General features: G+C 45.3%; 1 protein-coding gene across 2 annotated transcripts; it reads left to right on the top strand.

Annotated features, from left to right (window-relative positions):
- The first annotated feature begins 526 nt into the window (after positions 1–526).
- Positions 527–7279, top strand: LOC121580848 (serotransferrin-1-like). Of its 2 annotated transcripts, none has more exons than XM_041895935.1 (17): positions 527–659; positions 771–922; positions 1313–1409; positions 1692–1883; positions 2206–2335; positions 2544–2599; positions 2781–2944; positions 3701–3851; positions 4072–4235; positions 4555–4651; positions 4768–4788; positions 4952–5113; positions 5234–5384; positions 5555–5622; positions 5986–6167; positions 6472–6664; positions 6791–7279. In XM_041895935.1, exons 1-17 carry the CDS (start codon positions 620–622, stop codon positions 6835–6837), a joined length of 2067 nt encoding a protein of 688 aa, XP_041751869.1. In that variant the 5' UTR covers positions 527–619; the 3' UTR covers positions 6838–7279. The 2 variants fall into 2 exon arrangements, with proteins under 2 accessions (XP_041751869.1, XP_041751868.1); XM_041895934.1 differs by having other exon boundaries at positions 1313–1415.
- Positions 7280–23744: the final 16465 nt, after the last annotated feature.

Below are 23744 nucleotides of genomic sequence, written 5' to 3'. Positions count from 1 at the left end.
TGGATAAGAAAAGGCTAATCCTCTGGAGTGAGGATTTAGTGCCAACTTGATTTTAGTGCCAAGAAGCTTTTGGGAACTCAACAACCCCCTGGTTGTTTTCTCTTTATTTCATCTCATCTTGACTTGCCCTAATTCTCAAGAAAAGATACACCTGTGCCTTTTATGCCTGAACTACACGTACACATTGCTCAAGAGGTAACATGTTGATGAGTGACCATGACTATGCTGCAAACACTTGTAGATTGGAAGACTGCTTTGAAATAACAGTTGGAACATGAGATATTGCTTAATGTAGGACTATTTATTTTGTGAATTTCCATTATGTGGAAATGTCTGAAGTCTGAGTTCACACACAACCACAAACACACACACACACATACAACACACGCACACACACAGAGAGAGATTGAGATACACCCACGCGCTCCCACCCGCCCACACCGCCTGTGATAATTTAAACGCGCCATGTAGCATATTGGGAAACTCTAAACAAACTATTTTCAGCTAAGTCAGCCCACCATGGATTCCAGCCTATTGGTTTTCTATACAACCCAGAGTTGTCTTCTAAAACGGCCTGCTTTTTCACTCCGGGAATTGTTGACTTGGAGAGGTCGACAACATGAAACTGCTTATCGTCTCAGCGCTGCTGGGGTGCCTCGGTAAGTGGGCTTATCCATGCAAAGACAATTACGCATGGACAAATATCAATAGCAAGTGATTGCTTTAATTTATATTTCACAATTTTATCATTGCATTTCTTCTGTCCTCAGCTACGGCGTATGCTGCCCCAGCTGATATAAATGTGAAATGGTGCGTAACGTCGAAACAAGAGATGGATAAATGCAACGACCTCGCAGCCAAGGCGGCGCAGTTTTCATGCGTAAAGAGGGACGATTCTTTTGAATGCATCAAAGCCATCAAGGTGAGAGACTAACTACTTATATCAGAACCTCTACTATCGAACAGTATTTTAATGTATGACTTTTGTCATATCTGACTTGTGCGTGTTCTTGTGCGTTTTACCTTAGCGCCAGCAAGGTCAGTGAATACAAAACTCCATGGAGTTGCATCGTTACGCACATGTTACATGCATGGTCATGTAAAGAGAGCGTTTCATTTATGGATTTATGCACCTAGTTCGACAAAAGGTTCAAATTACTGGTCTCATATAGAATAGATAGCAGCCCATGTGTAATTTCCAGCCAGCACCAGTTGAGCCACTTGCATAAACAACCTTGTGAGGCACAGGTCTATTGTTGGAGTTTTTTCTGTCTTTCTCCTTCACCGATGTCTCTCTCTGTGTCCCTGACAGGGGGGTGAGGCTGATGCCATCACTCTGGATGCAGAAGATATTTACATAGCTGGCCTCCACCCCCACAACCTGCAGCCCATCATTGCAGAGGACTATGGTGAGGGTAAGCATCTCAATACCAAGTTCAAGATTTCCTTGAAGTCTTTTTCTGTTAAATTGAATATGTTATACATATTGTTCACTATAAGGCTTGGAGAAATGTTGAATCTATGTCTATTGGTGAATGGAAGAGACTGGGTATACAATGGCCCGTAGCACTTCAGTTGCACAGATAAGCAAACAGAAAGTTGATGATTTTGTACTTTGAATCGGATCAAATGGTTTCTGTCTGAATCTGGTTTCTGGCCGTTGTATTGATGGCTCCTCTCCTGTCCATCAGACTCTGATACCTGCTATAATGCCGTGGCCGTGGCCAAGAAGGGCACTGACTTTGGGTTCAACGACCTCCGTGGCAAGAAATCCTGCCACACCGGCTTTGGCATGTCAGCAGGCTGGAACATTCCCATCGGTACCCTGGTGACTGAGGGCCAGATCAAATGGGACGGCATCGATGACAAACCTGTGGAGTCGGGTGAGTGGCTGCACTGCTTTGGGGTACTTTTTTAATTTCATTAATCTAGCAGGGACTATTATGCATAATAATCAACATCTCAAACATAACTGAGACTTGATAGAGTTATCTAAACAGTTGCCGTAGTCAATTGTTACCCAGTGGGGAATGTTTGGATTGTTGATGTGTTTATTCCTCTGTCAGTTGTGTGGGTAAAATATGTGTTGTATATACTGTATGTTCTGAACATACTGTACAGGGACTGTGTGCTGGTATGCTTAATCCTATCATAGGGTTTTCATAGTCAGCGTGTGTTTCTCATGTGTGTGTATTTGTTTTGCAGCGGTGAGCGACTTCTTCAATGCCAGCTGTGCTCCAGGAGCCCCTAAGGGTTCTAAACTGTGCAAGCTGTGTAAGGGAGACTGCTCCAAGTCTCACAGTGAGCCCTACTATGACTACGCCGGGGCCTTCCAGTGAGTACCAGTCTCTTCTTACCCCTCCTAGATACACCATTAGCATCTCTGAATAACTCCATGCTCTGTACACCCATACCTCTCAATCTACCCATTTGGAATCGGCAGATATTTTCCAACCTTCTCCTTTCTCATTCTATCAGTACTCTCTATCTCCCTCTACCTGCTCTGGATTGGTCACTAACTGTGTGTCTCTTCCCCCCACCAGGTGCCTGAAGGATGGAGCTGGAGACGTGGCCTTCATCAAGCACCTGGCTGTACCTGGTGAGTTTTTAAAGCATTAGCTAGCATACTGCATACCGATATTGAATTACAACTGTAAAATGCAAACTCTGCATCTAGAATTACAATTACAATTGTGGCAAACTATGTTAATGCTTACAGTGCAAATGTCCAAACCGCTCACACGTCACCTACTATGCAACCTCCTATTACCTGCTTGCAGCCGCAGAGAAGGCCAACTACGAGCTACTATGCAAGGATGGCACCAGAGCTCCCATCGACAGCTACAAGACCTGCCACCTTGCCAGAGTACCCGCCCACGCTGTGGTCAGCCGCAAGGACCCTGACCTGGCCAATCGCATCTACAACACCCTGGTGGCCGTCAAGGTACTGGACATCACTGTCACCTGTCATCACTGTCACCTGAGTACTGATCTAAGATCAGTTGAGCCTTATAGAGCATTACGAATAAGATCGCATACGGGGAACCAGGGCCCTCATTTATCAAGCATTTAGCAGCATTTACTTTTAAATTGTTCAATAAACAATCAGTCTTGCAGAATGTGCGGCCAGTGTTTGACACTCGCTCTAGGCGGCATGAATTTTTTACAGCAAAAGTTTAAAACATTCTGCCAACACCTGTACAGAAATGTGATCAAATTTCCCATTGTGCTTTAAAAACGGTCATGGCTCAGTTCCAACATCTCCAAGTCATACAGCAAATGAGGGCGTTTTTGTTACCATCAAAGGTGAATGGAGGGCATTTTCCAGGCGGGGTTGTAACGCTCGTTTACGAGCCCAAAAATATAGTATGGCTCTGATTTATCAATGAAAACATGCCATATGTTTGATAAATCCCAATACTTTGTTGTACAAATAAATCCTAGAAGCTCCACGCACACCAGAATTTAGTGAGAAATGTACACACGGTTGATAAATGAGGCCCCAGGTCCCAAATTAGAACTCCTACTCTGAGATTTTTCTGACCATGTGACCTGGGGGCCCAGAGTGTTTCCACCTCAGGTCACATGTTCAGGATAAACTCTGGGCCCTAAATATCACACCTGACACTGACAGATACACCAGGATGCACATCAACAAAATCATACAGAAATGTGTGCTAACTCATTTGTGCCCAAACAGGGATTCAACCTGTTCTCTTCCGATGGTTATGCAGCGAAGAACCTGATGTTCAAGGACTCCACCAAGAAACTAGTGCAGCTTCCCATGACCACTGACTCCTTCCTCTACCTGGGAGCTGAGTACATGAGCACCATCCGCTCCCTGACGAGAGGTGAGGCCACACATGCACGCAAATGCTCGCACGCACGCACACACACACACACACACACACACACACACATGCAAGCACACACATGTACTTTACGCAACAAACACACACACACACACACACACACTCAAACACACACACACACACACACAAACACACACCCACACCCACTCATGTCTTAGGCTGTTAGGTCATTGCAATCTCCCCAACATTTGCTTTTCAGCGCAGGCCACAGGTTCCATCTCCAGGGCCATGAAATGGTGTGCCTTGGGCCATACCGAGAAGACCAAGTGTGATGCCTGGACAATCAACAGCGAAGGAAACGGTGGATCCATGATTGAATTCCAGGACGCACCCACAGTGGAGGAATGCATCAAGAAGATCATGGTAAGGCTATGGGAGAAGAGAGGTCCACTGTGTTCTCTATAGCTCAGTTGGTAGAGCATGGCTCTTGCAACACAGGATAGTGGGTTCATTTCCAGGGACCACCCATACGTAAACAATTTATGCACGCATGACTAAGTCACTTTGGATAAAAGCGTCTGCTAAATTGTATATATTTTTATTAGAAGGTGGGGGTGGAGAAAACGTTTTAATAGCAAGGTGTGATGTGCACTTTATAGTTTTTTTTCGAGAGTAATTCCTTTAATTTTCTTTCTTTCTTTCCCTCCTTCCACTATTTATATTTTGTTTTCTCTTTCCACAGCGTAAAGAGGCAGATGCCATAATGGTGGATAGTGGGCAGGTGTACACTGCTGGAAAATGTGGTCTGGTCCCTGTCATGGTGGAGCAGTATGATGCAGGTATAACACACACACACGCTAATATCATCGATTTGTCTTCCCTTCTCCCTTTCTCTCCCCCTCCTGCTCTGTCTCAACAATGTTAACATGCTGAATTTCTCTTTCTCTCCTCACAGCTCTGTGCAGCACCCCTGGTGGTAAGTACACATGCTTACACCTACTTCCTCACAAAACATACACCATACTATAATTCTACAGTATTGCTACAGTAAGATGTATTGGGCCGGTTTCCCGGACACCGATCAAGCCTAGTGATGGACTGTTCTCTTTAACCTCCTCCCTCTATGTGTGTCCTCTCAGAGGATTCATCCTACTATGCGGTGGCGGTGGCAAAGAAGGGCTCTGGGGTGAACTGGAACAACCTGAAGGGCAAGAGGTCATGCCACACCGGCTTGGGCAGAACCGCAGGCTGGAACATACCCATGGGTCTCATCTACAACAAGACTAACAACTGCGACTTCAGTGAGTGTGTGTGTGTGTGTGTGTGTGTGAGAGTTTATAATATGTCTCATTCTATACTTGTGTACCAGTATGTCTATGAATGTAGTATATCTCATTCTATCTCCTTCTTCCTGTATTCAGCTAAGTACTTCAGTAAGGGCTGTGCTCCTGGATCTGAGAAGAGCTCTCCCTTCTGTGACCAGTGTAAGGGCAGTGGGAAGGCCGTGGGAGATGAGGACAAGTGCAAAGCTAATGCTGACGAGCAGTACTACGGCTACGCTGGAGCCTTCAGGTAGGGGGCGCCACCACAATGGTGGAGTCAATAGTGGAGCTGATAGTTGAGTCCTTCACCAGGATCTATTGTAATAGTGATGGCGGACTATAGAAAATATCTTTGTTGGCCTATAGTACATTTCTCACTATCTTAAATATCTAATGGTCTGTCTTGATATCTCCTTCCAGATGTCTGGTTGAAAATGCTGGAGATGTTGCCTTCATAAAACACACTATTGTACCAGAGAACAGCGATGGTAAGTGTGTCTGCTTTACACGTCCTACTGCTCTCTCTCTGTCTCTCTGTCTGTCTCTCTGTCTGTCTGTCTGTCTGTCTGTCTGTCTGTCTGTCTGTCTGTCTGTCTGTCTGTCTGTCTGTCTGTCTCATCCTCCTGAATTTCACTCCTCCTCTTTTGATCTTCTCTCTCTCCTATAGATGAATCTGTACTCATCGTTATTTCTCTATCACACATTTTCTGTGGCTCTCTGTATCTGTGGCTCTCTGTATCTGTGGCTCTCTGTATCTGTGGTTCTCTGTATCTGTGGCTCTCTGTATCTGAAAAGGAAGTCTTCAACTCCCTCCTTTCTCTCTCTCTCTCGCCCTCCATAATTCCCTGTAGGTGAAGGTCCAACTTGGGCAAACGGCCTTAGGTCCACTGACTTTGAACTACTCTGCCTGGACGGTACTACCCAGCCAATCACTAATTTCCGTGATTGCCACCTGGCCAAGGTGCCCGCCCAAGCCGTGATAACACGCCCAGAGAAGCGCAACGAGGTGTTGTCCTTTCTTCTGGAGCAGCAGGTGGGTTTTAAGACTTATAGCCAGATCTGTTTCTGCTTAAGACAACTCATTAGTCAGTTTAGCCAAGGATAAGCAACACCAGTACTAGAGGGCTACAGAGTTTGTAAGGTTTTGTCCCAGCCCAGCACTAACACACTGGAACATAAGCCTGTGCATACTGTGGCCCTCCAGTTTTTCAATTTCCACCCATGCTCCCCAAGCTGATCTAAATACAGATTTAGTGTAAGAAATAAAGTCTAAAATATCATTTTTAAGGTTTATCATTAATCTAACCTCCAAGTAAATATTTTCTCCCTGTGTTTAGGCCATGTTCGGCTCTAGTGGCAGCGATCCCTCATTTAAAATGTTCCAGTCGGAAAATGGAAAGAACCTGCTCTTCAAGGATAATACAAAGTGTCTCCAGGAGATCCCAAAAGCACGCAACTACCAGGATTTCCTTGGGGAAGAGTACATGATCGTCATGCAATCACTCAGGAAGTGCTCTGACAGTACCTCAGGTAGAGTCCCATTACTTACGCACACACACACACACAAACAAACAAACAAACAAACAAACAAACAAACACTGTATAAAGGACATATCTGCATCTAAAGCTTTAACCTGTTCTCCCATTCCCTCTCAGATCTGGAGAAGTCATGCACTTTCCATTCCTGCCAGCAGAAGCAGTAGTGGAGCTCACCTTTGTGGCAAACACACACTCGCTCTCCCAACCCCTCAACGCTCAAGAAACCTAAGCAGTAACTGTAGATGAAACTGTGAATTCATTTGAGAATGTGTTTCGTACAAAACAACAAGACAATCTTGTATGAAACTGTGCTTTACATTACTTTGATAAAACAAGTGTTAAATGAATTACGCTAAATTACTAATAATGTTTTGCCTTGTAGTTGAACTCTTAACCACACAAGAACTGGTTATGGTAGTATTTCTAGGAGATAACAGTTTTCTGAAATAAGAAAATCAGCTTTTTTATTCTCCTTCCTGCTCATAAGTTGCAGTCCCACCAAACCAAACACTGAGGTCCAATTCACATTTGTTTTGGCTGTTGTTCAATGAATTGGCAAACTGCTTTGTCTTACTTTCTTGAAATAAAGTGTATGCTTTTTCACAAGCTCTCTTTTGCGAGAATATTTATTGATGTATATTTATAAAGTAATAGGTGTTATTAGTTTGGTAGACATGGCACCCAGCTATAGTTTCTCATGAATATTCATGAAAATATACAGTTGAAGTCGGAAGTTTACATACACTTAGGTTGGAGTCATTAAAACTCATTTTTCAACCACTCCACACATTTCTTGTTAACAAACTATAGTTTTGGCAAGTCGGTTAGGACATCTACTTTGTGCATGACACAAGTAATCTTTCCAACAATTGTTTACAGACAGATTATTTCACTTATAATTCACTGTATCACAATTCCAGTGGGTCAGAAGTTTACATACACTAAGTTGACTGTGCCTTAAACAGCTTGGAAAATTCCAGAAAATGATGTCATGGTTTTAGAAGCTTCTGATAGGCTAACTGACATCATTTGAGTCAATTGGAGGTGTACCTGTGGATGAATTTCAAGGCCTACCTTCAAACTCAGTGCCTCTTTGCTTGACATCATGGGAAAATCAAAAGAAATCAGCCAAGACCTCAGAAAAAAATGGTAGACCTCCACAAGTCTGGTTCATCCTTGGGAGCAATTTCCAAATGCCTGAAGGTACCACGTTCATCTGTACAAACAATAGTACTCAAGTATAAACACCATGGGACCACGCAGCCGTCATACCGCTCAGAAAGGAGACGCGTTCTGTCTCCTAGAGATGAACGTACTTTGGTGCGAAAAGTACAAATCAATCCCAGAACAACATCAAAGGACCTTGTGAAGATGCTGGAATAAACAGGTACAAAGGTATCTATATCCACAGTAAAACAAGTCCTATATTGACATAACCTGAAAGGCTGCTCAGCAAGGAAGAAGCTACTGCTACAAAACCGCCATAAAAAAGGTAGACTACGGTTTGCAACTGCACATGGGGACAAAGATCGTACTTTTTGGAGAAATGTCCTCTGGTCTGATGAAACAGAAATATAACTGTTTGGCATATAATGACCATCGTTATGTTTCGAGGAAAAAGGGGGACTTGCAAGCCGAAGAACACCATCCCAACTGTGAAGTACAGGGGTGGCAGCATCATTCTGTGGGGGTGCTTTGCTGCAGGAGGGACTGGTGCACTTCACAAAATAGATGGCATCATGAGGAAGGAAAATTATGTGAATATATTGAAGCAACATCTCAAGACATCAGTCAGAAAGTTAAAGCTTGGTCGCAAATGGCTCTTCCAAATGGACAATGACCCCAAGCATACTTCCAAAGTTGTGGCAAAATGGCTTAAGGACAACAAAGTCAAGGTTTTGGAGTGGCCATCACAAAGCCCTGACCTCAATCCTATAGAACATTTGTGGGCAGAACTGAGCGTGTGCGAGCAAGGAGGCCTACAAACCTGACTCAGTTACACCAGCTCTGTCAGGAGGAATGGGCCAAAATTCACCCAACTTATTGTGGGAAGCTTGTGGAAGGCTACCCGAAACGTTTTGACCCAAGTTAAACAATTTAAAGGCAATGCTACCAAATACTAATTGAGTGTATGTACATTTCTGACCCACTGGGAATGTGATGAAAGAAATAAAAGCTGAAAGAAATAATTCTCTCTACTATTATTCTGACATTTCACATTCTTAAAATAAAGTGGTGATCCTAACTGACCTAAGACAGGGAATTTGTACTCAGATTAAATGTCAGGAATTGTGAAAAACTGAACGTAAATGTATTTGGCTAAGGTGTATGTCAACTTCCGACTTCAACTGTAGTTCCTTTAGACAATGAAAATAACAAAACTGTTGATGTGTGGTTTGATTTCAGATTCAAATAAAATAAAGGAGGAACTACCCTTCACTTGGTTTTTAACTTTGGTTTAACCCATAAACGATAAAAGGAGTTGATATCCAATTTTCAATTTTCGTTCATAAAATTCTGAAACTATACACAATACATGAGCTATTTCCCATTTTTCCACTTCTTGATTTGAATGGAATAACCAATGAAAGGATGATACACGGACCAAGAAAGAAGATCCTGTAAATGGCTCCACTGATTATCTGGTTACATAAATGTAAAGGCTGTTCTCTATGTTGACCCAGAGCACCAATAATGGTGTGAACTTGTGCAACTTGGCCCAGCAACAAACGTAACAGTCTTTATCACTGGCTGTGTATCAGGAGCTGTTACTGCACTCTGACACTACTGACTCAGATCACGGGGTCAAAGTTCAAATGATACTGTGATTGCGTGTGTGTCAGAGATAGAGAGTGTGTGTTTGTGGGTGTGTGTGTCCAGCTGTGGTTATGCATATGACCAGCCACCTGATTCAAATCAATGGTCATGTCCTTATCGGAATGTTTGTTAGTTTCAGTGTTTCTTTGTCAAATGCTCAGAGTGCACTGCGTACACTCTGTTATCCCAACCCCCTGAGAAACAAACCCATGGAGAGGTTGGAGTACAGTCACAGTGCAGTGCACAGGGTGCAGTTCTGCACAACAACCCTTGGCATCTGGCAAATGTCTGATTGGTGGTCCGCCTCTAACCTTTCCACTACCTTACTCTAAAGATTCCTGGACCGCTCTAATTTTGTAATAGGCCCTTAACTGTCCAGTTCTCTGCATGAATCAGGAAGTAGGGCATGGGTAAATAAATATCCATTGCTACTGGCCACTTGGATTGGATTATTAAGATGTACCAGTTGTTTGAATGAAACTCGCCTCCATTGTTCTGAGGCCAGAATGGAAAGCAGGACGCCCTGTCTCATTTCAGGGCCCATAGGGTGCTGATCTAGGACCAGGTCCCCCAAGCCCAGATAATTCTATTCATTCTAATCTAAAAGGTAAAACTGATACTATATTAGCACTCCTACTATGAGACTCTTTGGACCCGATTTAGACTTATGAATTTATGCCTTTCCTATGCACGCCTTTCCTACGGACTTCTCAGTTGTTGGTATTCAGACCTACCTTATGAAGGCTCGTAACGAGATTTGCAGGCGTGGTTCCCTTGCACACTGAAAGCCCTCCTACTTGCTGGCCAACAGATTTTCTCATGGAGTTTTCATTCAATAGGGTTTTCAGTACATTTATCTTAAACCATCCCTTTAAATATGTTGTATCTTTAATTAGAATGTTGTTGACAGACTAGAATACATAGAGAGAACGGGTTCCAAAAATAGGGATCAATAGAAGAAAAATATCTAATTATGTGCATATTCGTCTCCGTTTCAACACCAACTGATAGATTTAAAAATACTCGGATCTTATAGATTATTTAGGCACATTTTGGGGTTAGGAAAGAATGTATGAATCATACAAAAAAAACAGGTTTGAAGAGCCTTTATGCAGTAAATATATTGATTAATCAAAAATACAGTGGTTTGATTAATTCTGAAAATTACCACATTCAGTTCTTTAACCCATGGTAATGTTGGATGATTAGTGTGTATATATAGAATTATAATAGGGAAAATAGTGTACAATAATAGGCTATACCCTCATCTATTGCCTGCACTAACCATGGAACTGTGTGATGACACAGACAGGTACTGTGCCATGTGTGGGGTACGGCTTGGTCTGCGCTCTGCTCCATAACGATTTAATTAGCCTACATGTTTAAAAAAATTGTTTTATCAACTGTTACTAATGATCCTGAGCAACAACCACATGGCCGTGATGGCGTTTACAGAGGAAGCAAATGAAGGTAAACGAAATAATGTAATTCAATGGAATGATAATGTAGTTATACCAACTGAAGGGAACTAACAGTAAATTGGCAGTTGAATATGTTTGGTTATTAGGACATAATGATTGTCGATACTGATAGTGGGGGTAGCCTATCAGAAAGTCGGGGTAGCCTATATTTAAGACATTCGATATTGCCCATCCCTGCAAGTTAAAATGCTGTACAATTTAAATTCTGCATAATGGCACAGCATTTCATAAACTTTACTATGGGAAAGTTGATATGTTGATATGCTGGTTTCACATTTGTCTCCAGTGATTATAAGGTAAAATATATCTAAAATAGTGTCATTTTTATTTACAATTCTCTTATCCAAACGGATTACTAATTTACCTAGCTCTTATCAATAGCTCTTATCAAGTTGTAAATTACAGTGCATGGAGAATTATGTTATTTCTATCTTTGGGCTGCAGACTACCTCAAAATCACATGACTTGGAGATTCCAAAATTTCACCATTCCAACCCCTCCCAATACACTCCCATACGTTCTTATGGTAACGATCAGGGAAATAACATTACTTCCAGTCAGTGGAGGCTACAATAACAGTGACTCATTATGAAAGGATTAAAATAATATTTGATTTTAATAGGTACGTGTTGGTTGAAAAGCACAAGTAACATTAACAAAGGCAGGCTAATCTCTTGTGCTCTCTGCTAGGTCTCATTCAGAGAGCGGTCTGTACTTTAACTCCTGTGTTGGGTAATGTTGACTGTGCAAACACTAGTCAAATATGTTTGCTTGGCAGTTAAACTGTCAAAAATAGAAAATTCTCTATACCCGCTCAGCGTTTCTGTCAATCATAGTTCATACAATTGAGTGATTAATCAATTGATTAATCAATTATGTTAATATCTTCTTATCGGTATGATAACTTTTATTTTAAGCGTGGATGGTGAGCTGCTCTGCACCCTTACATTGTAATTGCATAGTAGCCCACATATTTGGAGAAATACACATTGTAAACCATAGCCTAATAGCATTTCCAACTTGATTGTGAGGCACTTTTCCCCGGGACTGTCACTGAAGGTGACTCAGTCCAGGAGAGACCAGACAGGTCAGGTCTTAAACGCTCGGTTGCACATCTGAGAGTTTCAAAGGACACATCATATGCTCATAGGTCCATGGACAGAGCTCAGTTTTTATATCATACCTAATTATTGATGTAGTTTATAGGCTCATCAGAAATGTCCAGATCCTGAAATAGGCAGAACTAGAAACTGTTCTCCATGGGTCATAACCACTGTGTATATCATTGGTCATGACCCGCAAAGTTCACCAGACCGCGGCTGCCTGCCCATGCAATATCGAATGACATTCATGCTTTCCTGTAAAATCAAGTGGTTATGTTATCTAAGCTCATAGGCACTGAAGCTTGTCAGTTGCATAATTTTGAGCCTATCCACAATTATGTCAAAGTGCTTAAGGTTGTAAAAGTTGTGGAAGTGGCGGTCTCACTGACCTAGGCCAATTTGGATTGGGCACATGACCCACTACAGTGACTGTCAATCATCAAATCATTGGAATGACAAACAAAAAAAATTATAACTTTAATCTGTTTAATGGATTACATAAAATGTAAGATCCAAAACATTTAGAAAGACCCATTTATAATGGTTTGTGTTGTCAGGAAGCAAAGACTGTTAATTGGCCAAAACATAAGATGCAGGGGTCAAACCAGAAACGATAATTAAAAATACAACATTTGAATAATCAAATAAATATTCAGTTTCTCATTATTTATACAGTTGAAGTCGGAAGTTTACATACACTAGGTTAAATCATTAAAACTTGTTTTTCAACCACTCCACAAATTTCTTGTTAACAAACTATAGTTTTGGCAAGTCGGTTAGGACATCTACTTTGTGCATGACACAAGTAATTTGTCCAACAATTGTTTACAAACAGATTATTTCACTTATAATTCACTGTATCACAATTCCAGTGGGTCAGAAGTTTACTAAGTTGACTGTGCCTTTAAACAGCTTGGAAAATTCCAGTAAATTATGTCATGGCTTTAGAAGCTTCTGATAGGCTAATTGACATCATTTGAGTCAATTGGAGGTGTACCTGTGGATGTATTTCAAGGGCTACCTTCAAACTCAGTGCCTCTTTGCTTGACATCATGGGAAAATCTAAAGAAATCAGCCAAGACCTCAGAAAAAAAATTGTAGACCTCCACAAGTCTGGTTCATCCTTGGGAGCAATTTCCAAACGCCTGAAAGTACCACGTTCATCTGTACAAACAATAGTATGCAAGTATAAACACCATGGGACCACGCAGCCGTCATACCTCTCAGGAAGGAGACGCGTTCTGTCTCCTAGAGATTAACGTACTTTGGTGTGAAAAGTGCAAATCAATCCCATAACAACAGCAAAGGACCTTGTGAAGATGCTGGAGGAAACAGGTACAAAAGTATCTATATCCACAATAAAACGAGTCCTATATCGACATAACCTGAAAGGCCGCTCAGCAAGGAAGAAGCCACTGCTCCAAAACCGCTATAAAAAAAGCCAGGCTACGGTTTGCAACTGCACATGGGGACAAAGATCATACTTTTTGGAGAAATGTCCTCTGGTCTGATGAAACAAAAATAGAACTGTTTGGCCATAATGACCATCGTTATGTTTGGAGGAAAAAGGGGGGACTTGCAAGCCGAAGAACACCATCCCAACCGTGAAGCACGGGGGTGGCAGCATCATGCTGTGGGGGTGCTTTTCTGCAGGAGGGACTGGTGCACTTCACAAAATAGATGGCATCATGAGGAAGGAAAATTATGTAGATATATTGAAGCAACATCTCAAGACATCAGTCAGGAAGTTAAAGCTTGGTCGCAAATGGGTCTTCCAAATGGACAATGACCCCAAGCATACTTCCAAAGTTGTGGCAAAATGGCTTAAGGACAACAAAGTCAAGGTATTGGAGTGGCCATCACAAAGCCCTGACCTCAATCCTATAGAACATTTGTGGGCAGAACTGAGCGTGTGCGAGCAAGGAGGCCTACAAACCTGACTCAGTTACACCAGCTCTGTCAGGAGGAATGGGCCAAAATTAACCCAATTTATTGTGGGAAGCTTGTGGAAGGCTACTCGAAACGTTTGACCCAAGTTAAACAATTTAAAGGCAATGCTACCAAATACTAATTGAGTGTATGTACATTTCTGACCCACTGGGAATGTGATGAAAGAAATAAAAGCTGAAAGAAATAATTCTCTCTACTATTATTCTGACATTTCACATTCTTAAAATAAAGTGGTGATCCTAACTGACCTAAGACAGGGAATTTGTACTCAGATTAAATGTCAGGAATTGTGAAAAACTGAACGTAAATGTATTTGGCTAAAGTGTATGTCAACTTCCGACTTCAACTGTAGTTCCTTTAGACAATGAAAATAACAAAACTGTTGATGTGTGGTTTGATTTCAGATTCAAATAAAATAAAGGAGGAACGACCCTTCACTTGGTTTTTAACTTTGGTTTAACCCATAAACGATAAAAGGAGTTAATATCCAATTTTCGATTTTCGTTCATAAAATTCTGAAACTATACACAATACATGAGCTATTTCCCATTTTTCCACTTCCTGATTTGAATGGAATAACCAATGAAAGGATGATACACGGACCAAGAATGAAGATCCTGTAAATGGCTCCACTGATTATCTGGTTACATAAATGTAAAGGCTGTTCTCTATGTTGACCCAGAGCACCAATAATGGTGTGAACTTGTGCAACTTGGCCCAGCAACAAACGTAACAGTCTTTATCACTGGCTGTGTATCAGGAGCTGTTACTGCACTCTGACACTACTGACTCAGATCACGGGGTCAAAGTTCAAATGATACTGTGATTGCGTGTGTGTCAGAGATAGAGAGTGTGTGTTTGTGGGTGTGTGTGTCCAGCTGTGGTTATGCATATGACCAGCTACCTGATTCAAATCAATGGTCATGTCCTTATCGGAATGTTTGTTACTTTCAGTGTTTCTTTGTCAAATGCTCAGAGTGCACTGCGTACACTCTGTTATCCCAACCCCCAGAGAAACAAACCCATGGAGAGGTTGGAGTACAGTCACAGTGCAGTGCACAGGGTGCAGTTCTGCACAACAACCCTTGGCATCTGGCAAATGTCTGATTGGTGGTCCGCCTCTAACCTTTCCACTACCTTACTCTAAAGATTCCTGGACCGCTCTAATTTTGTAATAGGCCCTTAACTGTCCAGTTCTCTGCATGAATCAGGAAGTAGGGCATGGGTAAATAAATATCCATTGCTACTGGCCACTTGGATTGGATTATTAAGATGTACCAGTTGTTTGAATGAAACTCGCCTCCATTGTTCTGAGGCCAGAATGGAAAGCAGGACGCCCTGTCTCATTTCAGGGCCCATAGGGTGCTGATCTAGGACCAGGTCCCCCAAGCCCAGATAATTCTATTCATTCTAATCTAAAAGGTAAAACTGATACTATATTAGCACTCCTACTATGAGACTCTTTGGACCCGATTTAGACTTATGAATTTATGCCTTTCCTAAGCACGCCTTTCCTACGGACTTCTCAGTTGTTGGTATTCAGACTTACCTTATGAAGGCTCGTAACGAGATTTGCAGGCGTGGTTCCCTTGCACACTGAAAACCCTCCTACTTGCTGGCCAACAGATTTTCTCATGGAGTTTTCATTCAATAGGGTTTTCAGTACATTTATCTTAAACCATCCCTTTAAATATGTTGTATCTTTAATTAGAATGTTGTTGACAGACTAGAATACATAGAGAGAACGGGTTCCAAAAATAGGGATCAATAGAAGAAAAATATCTAATTATGTGCATATTCGTCTCCGTTTCAACACCAACTGATAGATTTAAAAATACTCGGATCTTATAGATTATTTAGGCACATTTTGGGGTTAGGAAAGAATGTATGAATCATACAAAAAAAACAGGTTTGAAGAGCCTTTATGCAGTAAATATATTGATTAATCAAAAATACAGTGGTTTGATTAATTCTGAAAATTACCACATTCAGTTCTTTAACCCATGGTAATGTTGGATGATTAGTGTGTATATTGTGATGTCACGAGAGGCTGTGTCCTGGAGGGACGTTACATCCCCCTGAGATGGCTGCAAACCCAGACAGCTATGGCTCCATCTGCTGGTATGGTCGGGAACTCCACCCCTCTATGGCCAATCTTCCCACGCAGCTGAAACAAATCAGGAGCTGATGAGCTGAAGGTTTTGAAGGGAAGAGACACACTGAGGGTGTGTGGGGGGTGAAGAGACACAGTCTCCAACCTGGGCTCTCTGGAGGACAAGAGTGCTGCACGTCCACTTCCATGAGGAATATAAGGATTTGGAGATACTTACCTTTGGGAAATACTCACCTTTGGATATATGCACCTGTGGAAATACGTGAGAGACATTTGGAAGGACTTTTTGCTGGGTTGGCCACTAGCTGCAACGTGGACTACAGTAAGGCTGGGGAAAAGTTATCTGAGCGAGTGAGAATTATGATTTTGGATGTGGAAGAGACATCCCTGAACTGTTAACCCTTAAAGAGCCACAAGAGAACAGAATTTTGTTATATTTTCGTTAATTTCCCAAGACCTATAATAAAATCCTTGTTTTGTTTGAACCTTGTCTCCTTGCACTACTTGAGCAATCCCGCTGAAAGCTGTGTAGCCTCTCGTGACGTCACAGATGGTGGAGAATACGGGCACGCTCAAGCGTTAATAGTGCATGTCAGAGGAGGATACCGAAGGTTTGATCACCCAGTTTTCCAAGTTGGCCGTAGGCTCCCCGCCCGACTGAAATGGAGGACATATTGAAAGCCCTTGTTGCTGGCCAGCAAGCCCAGATGCAAGCAAACGTGGCTCTCTTGGAGGAGCAAAAGAAAGCCAACCTTCTGAAGGCAGAGGAATTGCAGTTGCAGAGACAGAGGGTTGTCCAAAATACCCGCCCAATAAAGGCAAGTGACTTTATATCTAAGATGGGAGCTACCGATGACATTGAGGCATACCTGCATGCATTTGAGGCCACGGCCACTAGGGAAGCCTGGCCCAAGCAACAGTGGGTTGGTCTGTTAGCCCCCTTTCTAACCGGGGAATCGCTGAATGCTGTCCGGGACCTGGGCCCTGACCAGGTTACTGACTATGATGCCCTGAAGTCTGAGATCCTCAGCAGATATGGACTCACAAAGTTTGGTATGGCCCAGCGCTTTCACAGCTGGACCTTCCAACCAGACCAACCTCCTCGGGCGCAGATGCATGAACTTGTCCGAATCGCAAGGAAATGGCTGGATCCGCAGAGGAATACAGCAGCGGCGGTGGTGGAGGCCGTTGTGGTGGATCGTTACCTACGCGCCCTGCCTTATGAGGCAAAACGGTTCATCAGTCAACAGGCCTTGACCACGGCTGATCTGACCGTGGAAGCTGTGGAAAAGTACCAGGCCACAGCGGAGATGCTGAATGCTTCCCGAAAAGACCCCAGGAGTGCGGCCCCACCACAAATGGGAAGAACCCGTCCAAAGGACCCCCAAGGTCTCGAACCCAGCCACGTCAGGACTTATCCCGGCTCCAGGGGGAGCCAGAAACCAGGCGGGTCCAAGAAGAGTACACCAGGAGGGGGGAAACTCGACAGTGTTACCGGTGTGGGGAGATGGGACATATCTCCTGGCAGTGTGGGAAACCAGCCGATGAACCTATGCCCACTGCGGAGTCCTCCAGCTCAGCACCCACACACCGTTTTGCCTCGCTCTTGGGAGTCGTAGATGGCGGCCCAGATCGACCCCCCACCTGCCCGGTAACTGTGAATCACCATGATGTGGAGGCCTTACTGGATTCTGGTAGCCGGGCCACCCTGGTGCGTAAGGATTTGGTGGGCCCAACGTGTCTGACCCCCGGGGAAAGTCCTCCCAGTTTCCTGTGTCCATGGGGACACCAGAGAATACCCCATTACTGAACTTACAATGACCAGCACACGGGGAACCATACACACGACGGCGGGGGTGGTTGATTCCCTCCCGTCCCTGTCCTAATTGGACGAGACTGCCCAGCCTTTTACCCACTCTGGAGAGAGTCTCAGGAGAGGATAACCCGAGTACCTCGGAAACGGAGAGGCAAGACTCATCCTGGGAAGGCTCCGGTGCAATCCTCCGAGTTACTCACTCCCGCCCGGGCTCTGATAGGGATGGCAGGTGCCCAGACCGACACAGAGACGGAGCTACAGAATCTGGACAAAGAACTGTCTGGTCTGAAGGGGACCGCTGAGAGGTATCGTTTGTTAAAGCAACAGTTAGACATGAAGACAGAAGAGTTAGATATCCTCCAGGCTAAACTCCAACAGAGCTCCTTCCCTAAGCAACAGGAGGAGCTGGAGAGGCTGCGCAGGACCATCGAGGAGTGTGAGGAGACCCTGCGCAGTAGTAAGGAGGTCCAGAAGAAGGCAGAGGAGAAGTACAAGGTGTTGGAGAACAAGATGAAGAATGCGGAGGCAGAGAGAGAGAAGGAACTGAAAGCTGCTCAACAGAAGCTAAACTCTGCTAAAACCAAGGCTGATGCGTTCAGTAAATAACTCAAGGAGAGACAACAGGAGGCTGAGTCCCTGGTCCTAGAGTTGGAGGAGTTGAAGAGAGAGCAGGCTGGCAAGCACCACGGCAATGCGGACGCCCTCTCCCGGCGTGATGCCTTCTTCGCTGCCTTTACCCCGACGAGGACGTCGGTCCCGAGGAGGGGGATGTGTGATGTCACGAGAGGCTGTGTCCTGGAGGGACGTTACATCCCCCTGAGATGGCTGCAAACCCAGACAGCTATGGCTCCATCTGCTGGTATGGTCGGGAACTCCACCCCTCTATGGCCAATCTTCCCACGCAGCTGAAACAAATCAGGAGCTGATGAGCTGAAGGTTTTGAAGGGAAGAGACACACTGAGGGTGTGTGGGGGGTGAAGAGACACAGTCTCCAACCTGGGCTCTCTGGAGGACAAGAGTGCTGCACGTCCACTTCCATGAGGAATATAAGGATTTGGAGATACTTACCTTTGGGAAATACTCACCTTTGGATATATGCACCTGTGGAAATACGTGAGAGACATTTGGAAGGACTTTTTGCTGGGTTGGCCACTAGCTGCAACGTGGACTACAGTAAGGCTGGGGAAAAGTTATCTGAGCGAGTGAGAATTATGATTTTGGATGTGGAAGAGACATCCCTGAACTGTTAACCCTTAAAGAGCCACAAGAGAACAGAATTTTGTTATATTTTCGTTAATTTCCCAAGACCTATAATAAAATCCTTGTTTTGTTTGAACCTTGTCTCCTTGCACTACTTGAGCAATCCCGCTGAAAGCTGTGTAGCCTCTCGTGACGTCACAATATATAGAATTATAATAGGGAAAATAGTGTACAATAATAGGCTATACCCTCATCTATTGCCTGCACTAACCATGGAACTGTGTGATGACACAGACAGGTACTGTGCCATGTGTGGGGTACGGCTTGGTCTGCGCTCTGCTCCATAACGATTTAATTAGCCTACATGTTTTTTTTTTTATGTTATCAACTGTTACTAATGATCCTGAGCAACAACCACATGGCCGTGATGGCGTTTACAGAGGAAGCAAATGAAGGTAAACGAAATAATGTAATTCAATAGAATGATAATGTAGTTATACCAACTGAAGGGAACTAACAGTAAATTGGCAGTTGAATATGTTTGGTTATTAGGACATAATGATTGTCGATACTGATAGTGGGGGTAGCCTATCAGAAAGTCGGGGTAGCCTATATTTAAGACATTTGATATTGCCCATCCCTGCAAGTTAAAAGGCTGTACAATTTAAATTCTGCATAATGGCACAGCATTTCATAAACTTTACTGTGGGAAAGTTGATATGTTGATATGCTGGTTTCACATTTGTCTCCAGCGATTATAAGGTAAAATATATCTAAAACAAGTGTCATTTCTATTTACAATTGTCACGGATTCTGCCGAGGCTGCTCCTCCTCCTTGCTCGGGCAGGCTTCGACGTTCGTCGTCCCCCGAGTACTAGCTACCACCGTTGGATGTTTCGATGTTTGTTTGGTTTGGTCTGTCTGTTGCACCTGTGTCCGTTTGTGTCTAATTATGTGTCCTATAAGTTGTCTGCTTTGTGTATGTGAGTTTGTGTGTTGTTGTCCGCCTGTCCGTTGATGTCAGAGTTTTGTGCTCATTTAGTTAGTGTTTTACGCACTGCTTGCGTAATCTCTCGCCTCCAGTGTTTGAGGTCCGTTTATTTTTGTATTGTATATTTGACTAGTAAAGTCTGTTTGACTGAGCTTCTGTGTCCTGCGCCTGACTCCAACTCCGCATCCACATCAGCCCCATTGACAGAACAACACACCTTTCATGGAGTCAGCAGGAGCAGCGGCGGCACCCAAGTCGCTGGAGGATCGGATCAGCGAGCAAGACGCCATGATCCGGCAACTCGGGTCCGCCATGAATGAGGTGACGAACACTCTGCGCCGATTGGTAACTAGAGAGGTGCCCACACCTCCGCCCACCTTACCATCACCATCGGCCAGTCCTCCCATCCCAGCACCGGAACCCAGTGGAATTCGGCTCTCGCTCCCGAGGGCGTATGATGGCACCGCAGCCGGGTGTCAGGGGTTCCTCCTGCAGGTGGAACTCTACCTGGCCACCATACACCCGGCGCCCTCGGGATACGGAGCGTCTCCGCCCTCATCTCCTGTCTCTCCGGCAAGGCGTTGGAGTGGGCCAACGCCGAATGGAGGGGAATAGACGCCGCCACCATCACCTATGCGGAGTTCTCCCGCCGCTTCAGGGCAGTTTTCGACCATCCAACTGAGGGGAAAGCGGCGGGGGAGCATCTGTTCCACCTCCGACAGGGGAAGAGGAGCGCACAGGAGTTCGCCCTGGAGTTCCGGACTCTAGCGGCGGATGCAGGGTGGAATGAGAGGGCCCTCATCGACCACTATCGATGCAGTCTTAGTGAGGACGTTCGTCGTGAGCTGGCCTGCAGGGACACCAACCTATCTTTCGACCAGTTGGTGGACATGTCCATCCGTCTCGATACCCTGCTGGCTACCCGCGGACGTCCCGAATGGGGGTCGTCCATTCCATCCTCCAGCACCTCCGAGCCGATCCCTATGGAGCTCGGGGGTGCTGGCGCTAGAGAGAGGAGGAGAGAGAACCCGAGGGGGGCCGTCCCTGCACCAACTGTGGCCGTGGAGGGCACACTGCGGCTAGGTGCTGGGGAGGGTCTCCAGGGAGAGGGAACAACAGGTCACGCACTGGGGAGTCATTTCAGGTGAGTAGGCGCCCCACTTACCCAGAGCTCTCTGTTGTTCACGTGTGTATACCTGTAAGATTTCCACAGGTGGCACCTCATTCCCAGCATAAGGCGCTAGTCGATTCAGGCGCAGCTGGGAATTTTGTTGATCGTAAATTTTGTTTAAGGTTAGGGATTCCCCTAACCCCCTGTTGATGCTCCCTTCCCTGTCCATGCCCTAGATAGCCGGCCGCTGGGATCTGGGTTGATTAGAGAAGTCACAGCACCACTTAAGATGAATACGCAGGGGGGTCATGAGGAGACCATTCTGTTATATCTGATCGACTCTCCTGCGTATCCCGTGGTGCTGGGGCTTCCCTGGTTAATCGCCCATGATCCTACCATTTCGTGGCAACAGAGGGCTCTCATGGAGTGGTCTGCCCAGTGTGTAGGGAGATGTCTAGGTGTTTCCGTGGGGGCGACCTCGGTGGAGAGTCCGAACCAAGTGCCCGCAATGTACATTCCCCCTGAGTATGAGGATTTAGCACTCATGTTCAGCAAAACAAGGGCGACACGGTTGCCACCTCATAGATAGGGGGATTGTGCGATAGACCTCCAAACAGGAGCAGCACTCCCGCGGAGCCATGTGTATCCTCTGTCTCAAGAGGAGACAGCGGCTATGGAGACTTACATAGCCGAGTCCTTGAGACAGGGATACATACGGACCTCCACTTCCCCGGTGTCCTCGAGTTTCTTCTTTGTGAAGAAGAAGGATGGGGGTTTGCGCCCGTGTATTGATTACCGTAGTCTCAATCAGATCACGGTTAAATACAGTTATCCTCTTCCTCTGATTGCGAGTATGACTGACATTACGCGGAGCGCGGTTCTTCACAAAGTTGGATCTCAGGAGCGCGCACAACCTGGTGCGCATTAGGGAGGGAGATGAATGGAAAACAGCATTTAGCACCACCTCGGGTCATTACGAGTATCTCGTCATGCCATACGGGTTAATGAATGCTCCTTCAGTCTTCCAATCCTTTGTGGACGAGATCTTCCGGGACATGCATGGGCAGGGTGTTGTGGTGTACATCGACGACATCCTAGTGTACTCTTCTACACGAGCCGAGCATGTAGCCCTGGTGCGCCGAGTGTTGGGGAGGCTGTTGGAGCATGACTTGTATGTCAAGGCAGAGAAATGTTTGTTTTCCAGGAGTCCATCTCCTTTTTGGGTTATCTGTTGTCCGCGTCAGGGGTGAAGATTGAGGTTGACCGTGTGTCTGCCGTGCGTAATTGGCAAACTCCAACCACTGTTAAAGAGGTGCAGCAGTTTTGGGGTTTTGCTAATTACTACCGGAGGTTTATCTGGGGCTTTGGACAGGTGGCAGCTCCCATTACGTCCCTGCTGAAGGGGGGTCCGGTGCATTTGCAGTGGTCAGCTGAAGCGGACAGGGCATTTGTTAAACTGAAGAACCTGTTCACTTCGGCTCCGGTGCTGGCGCATCCGGACCCCGCTTTACCATTCCAAGTAGAGGTGGACGCGTCAGAGGCCGGTATTGGGGCAGTACTGTTGCAACGGTCCGGCACGCCACCTAAACTCCGCCCCTGTGCGTTCTATTCTAAGAAGCTCAGCCCGGCGGAGCGAAATTATGACGTAGGGGACAGGGAGCTGTTAGCCATGGTTCAGGCCCTAAAGGTGTGGAGGCATTGGCTTGAGGGGGCTCAACACCCTTTCCTCATTCTGACTGACCACCATAACCTGGAGTACATCCGGGCAGCTAGGAGATTAAACCCTCGTCAGGCTAGGTGGAATATGTTTCTAACACGGTTCATTTTTAAAATAACGTACATCCCAGGGTCCCAGAACGGTAAGGCAGACGCCCTGTCCCGGCGGTATGACACAGAGGAGAGGTCCATTGAGCCCACTCCCATACTGCCGGAGTCTTGTCTGGTGGCTCCGGTGGTGTGGGAGGTCGATGCGGAGATCGAGCGGGCGTTACGTACAGACCCTACTCCCCCAGAATGTCCTGTGGGGCGGACGTACGTTCCACTCGAGGTTCGTGATCGGCTTATTTATTGGGCTCATACGTCACCCTCCTCTGGACATCCAGGTATTGGCCGGACAGTGCACTGCCTTAGCGTGAAATACTGGTGGCCAACGTTAGCTAGGGATGTGAGGGTTTATGTCTCCTCCTGCTCGGTGTGCGCCCAGTGTAAGGCGCCTAGACACCTGCCCAGGGGGAAGTTACATCCCCTGCCCGTTCCACAACGACCATGGTCTCACCTCTCTGTGGACTTTGTGACCGACCTTCCCCCCTCCCAGGGGAATACCACCATTTTGGTCGTTGTGGATCGGTTTTCTAAGGCCTGTCGTCTCCTCCCAATGCCGGGTCTCCCTACTGCCCTACAGACCGCTGAGGCACTATTTACCCACGTCTTCCGGCACTACGGGGTTCCCGAGGATATAGTGTCTGACCGAGGTCCCCAGTTCACCTCCA

The sequence above is a fragment of the Coregonus clupeaformis genome, chromosome 14 (genome assembly GCF_020615455.1).
Source record: "Coregonus clupeaformis isolate EN_2021a chromosome 14, ASM2061545v1, whole genome shotgun sequence".
NCBI lineage: Eukaryota > Metazoa > Chordata > Actinopteri > Salmoniformes > Salmonidae > Coregonus > Coregonus clupeaformis.
Note: the sequence above shows the minus strand (reverse complement) of the source record. Positions and strands in the feature narration are given on the sequence as shown.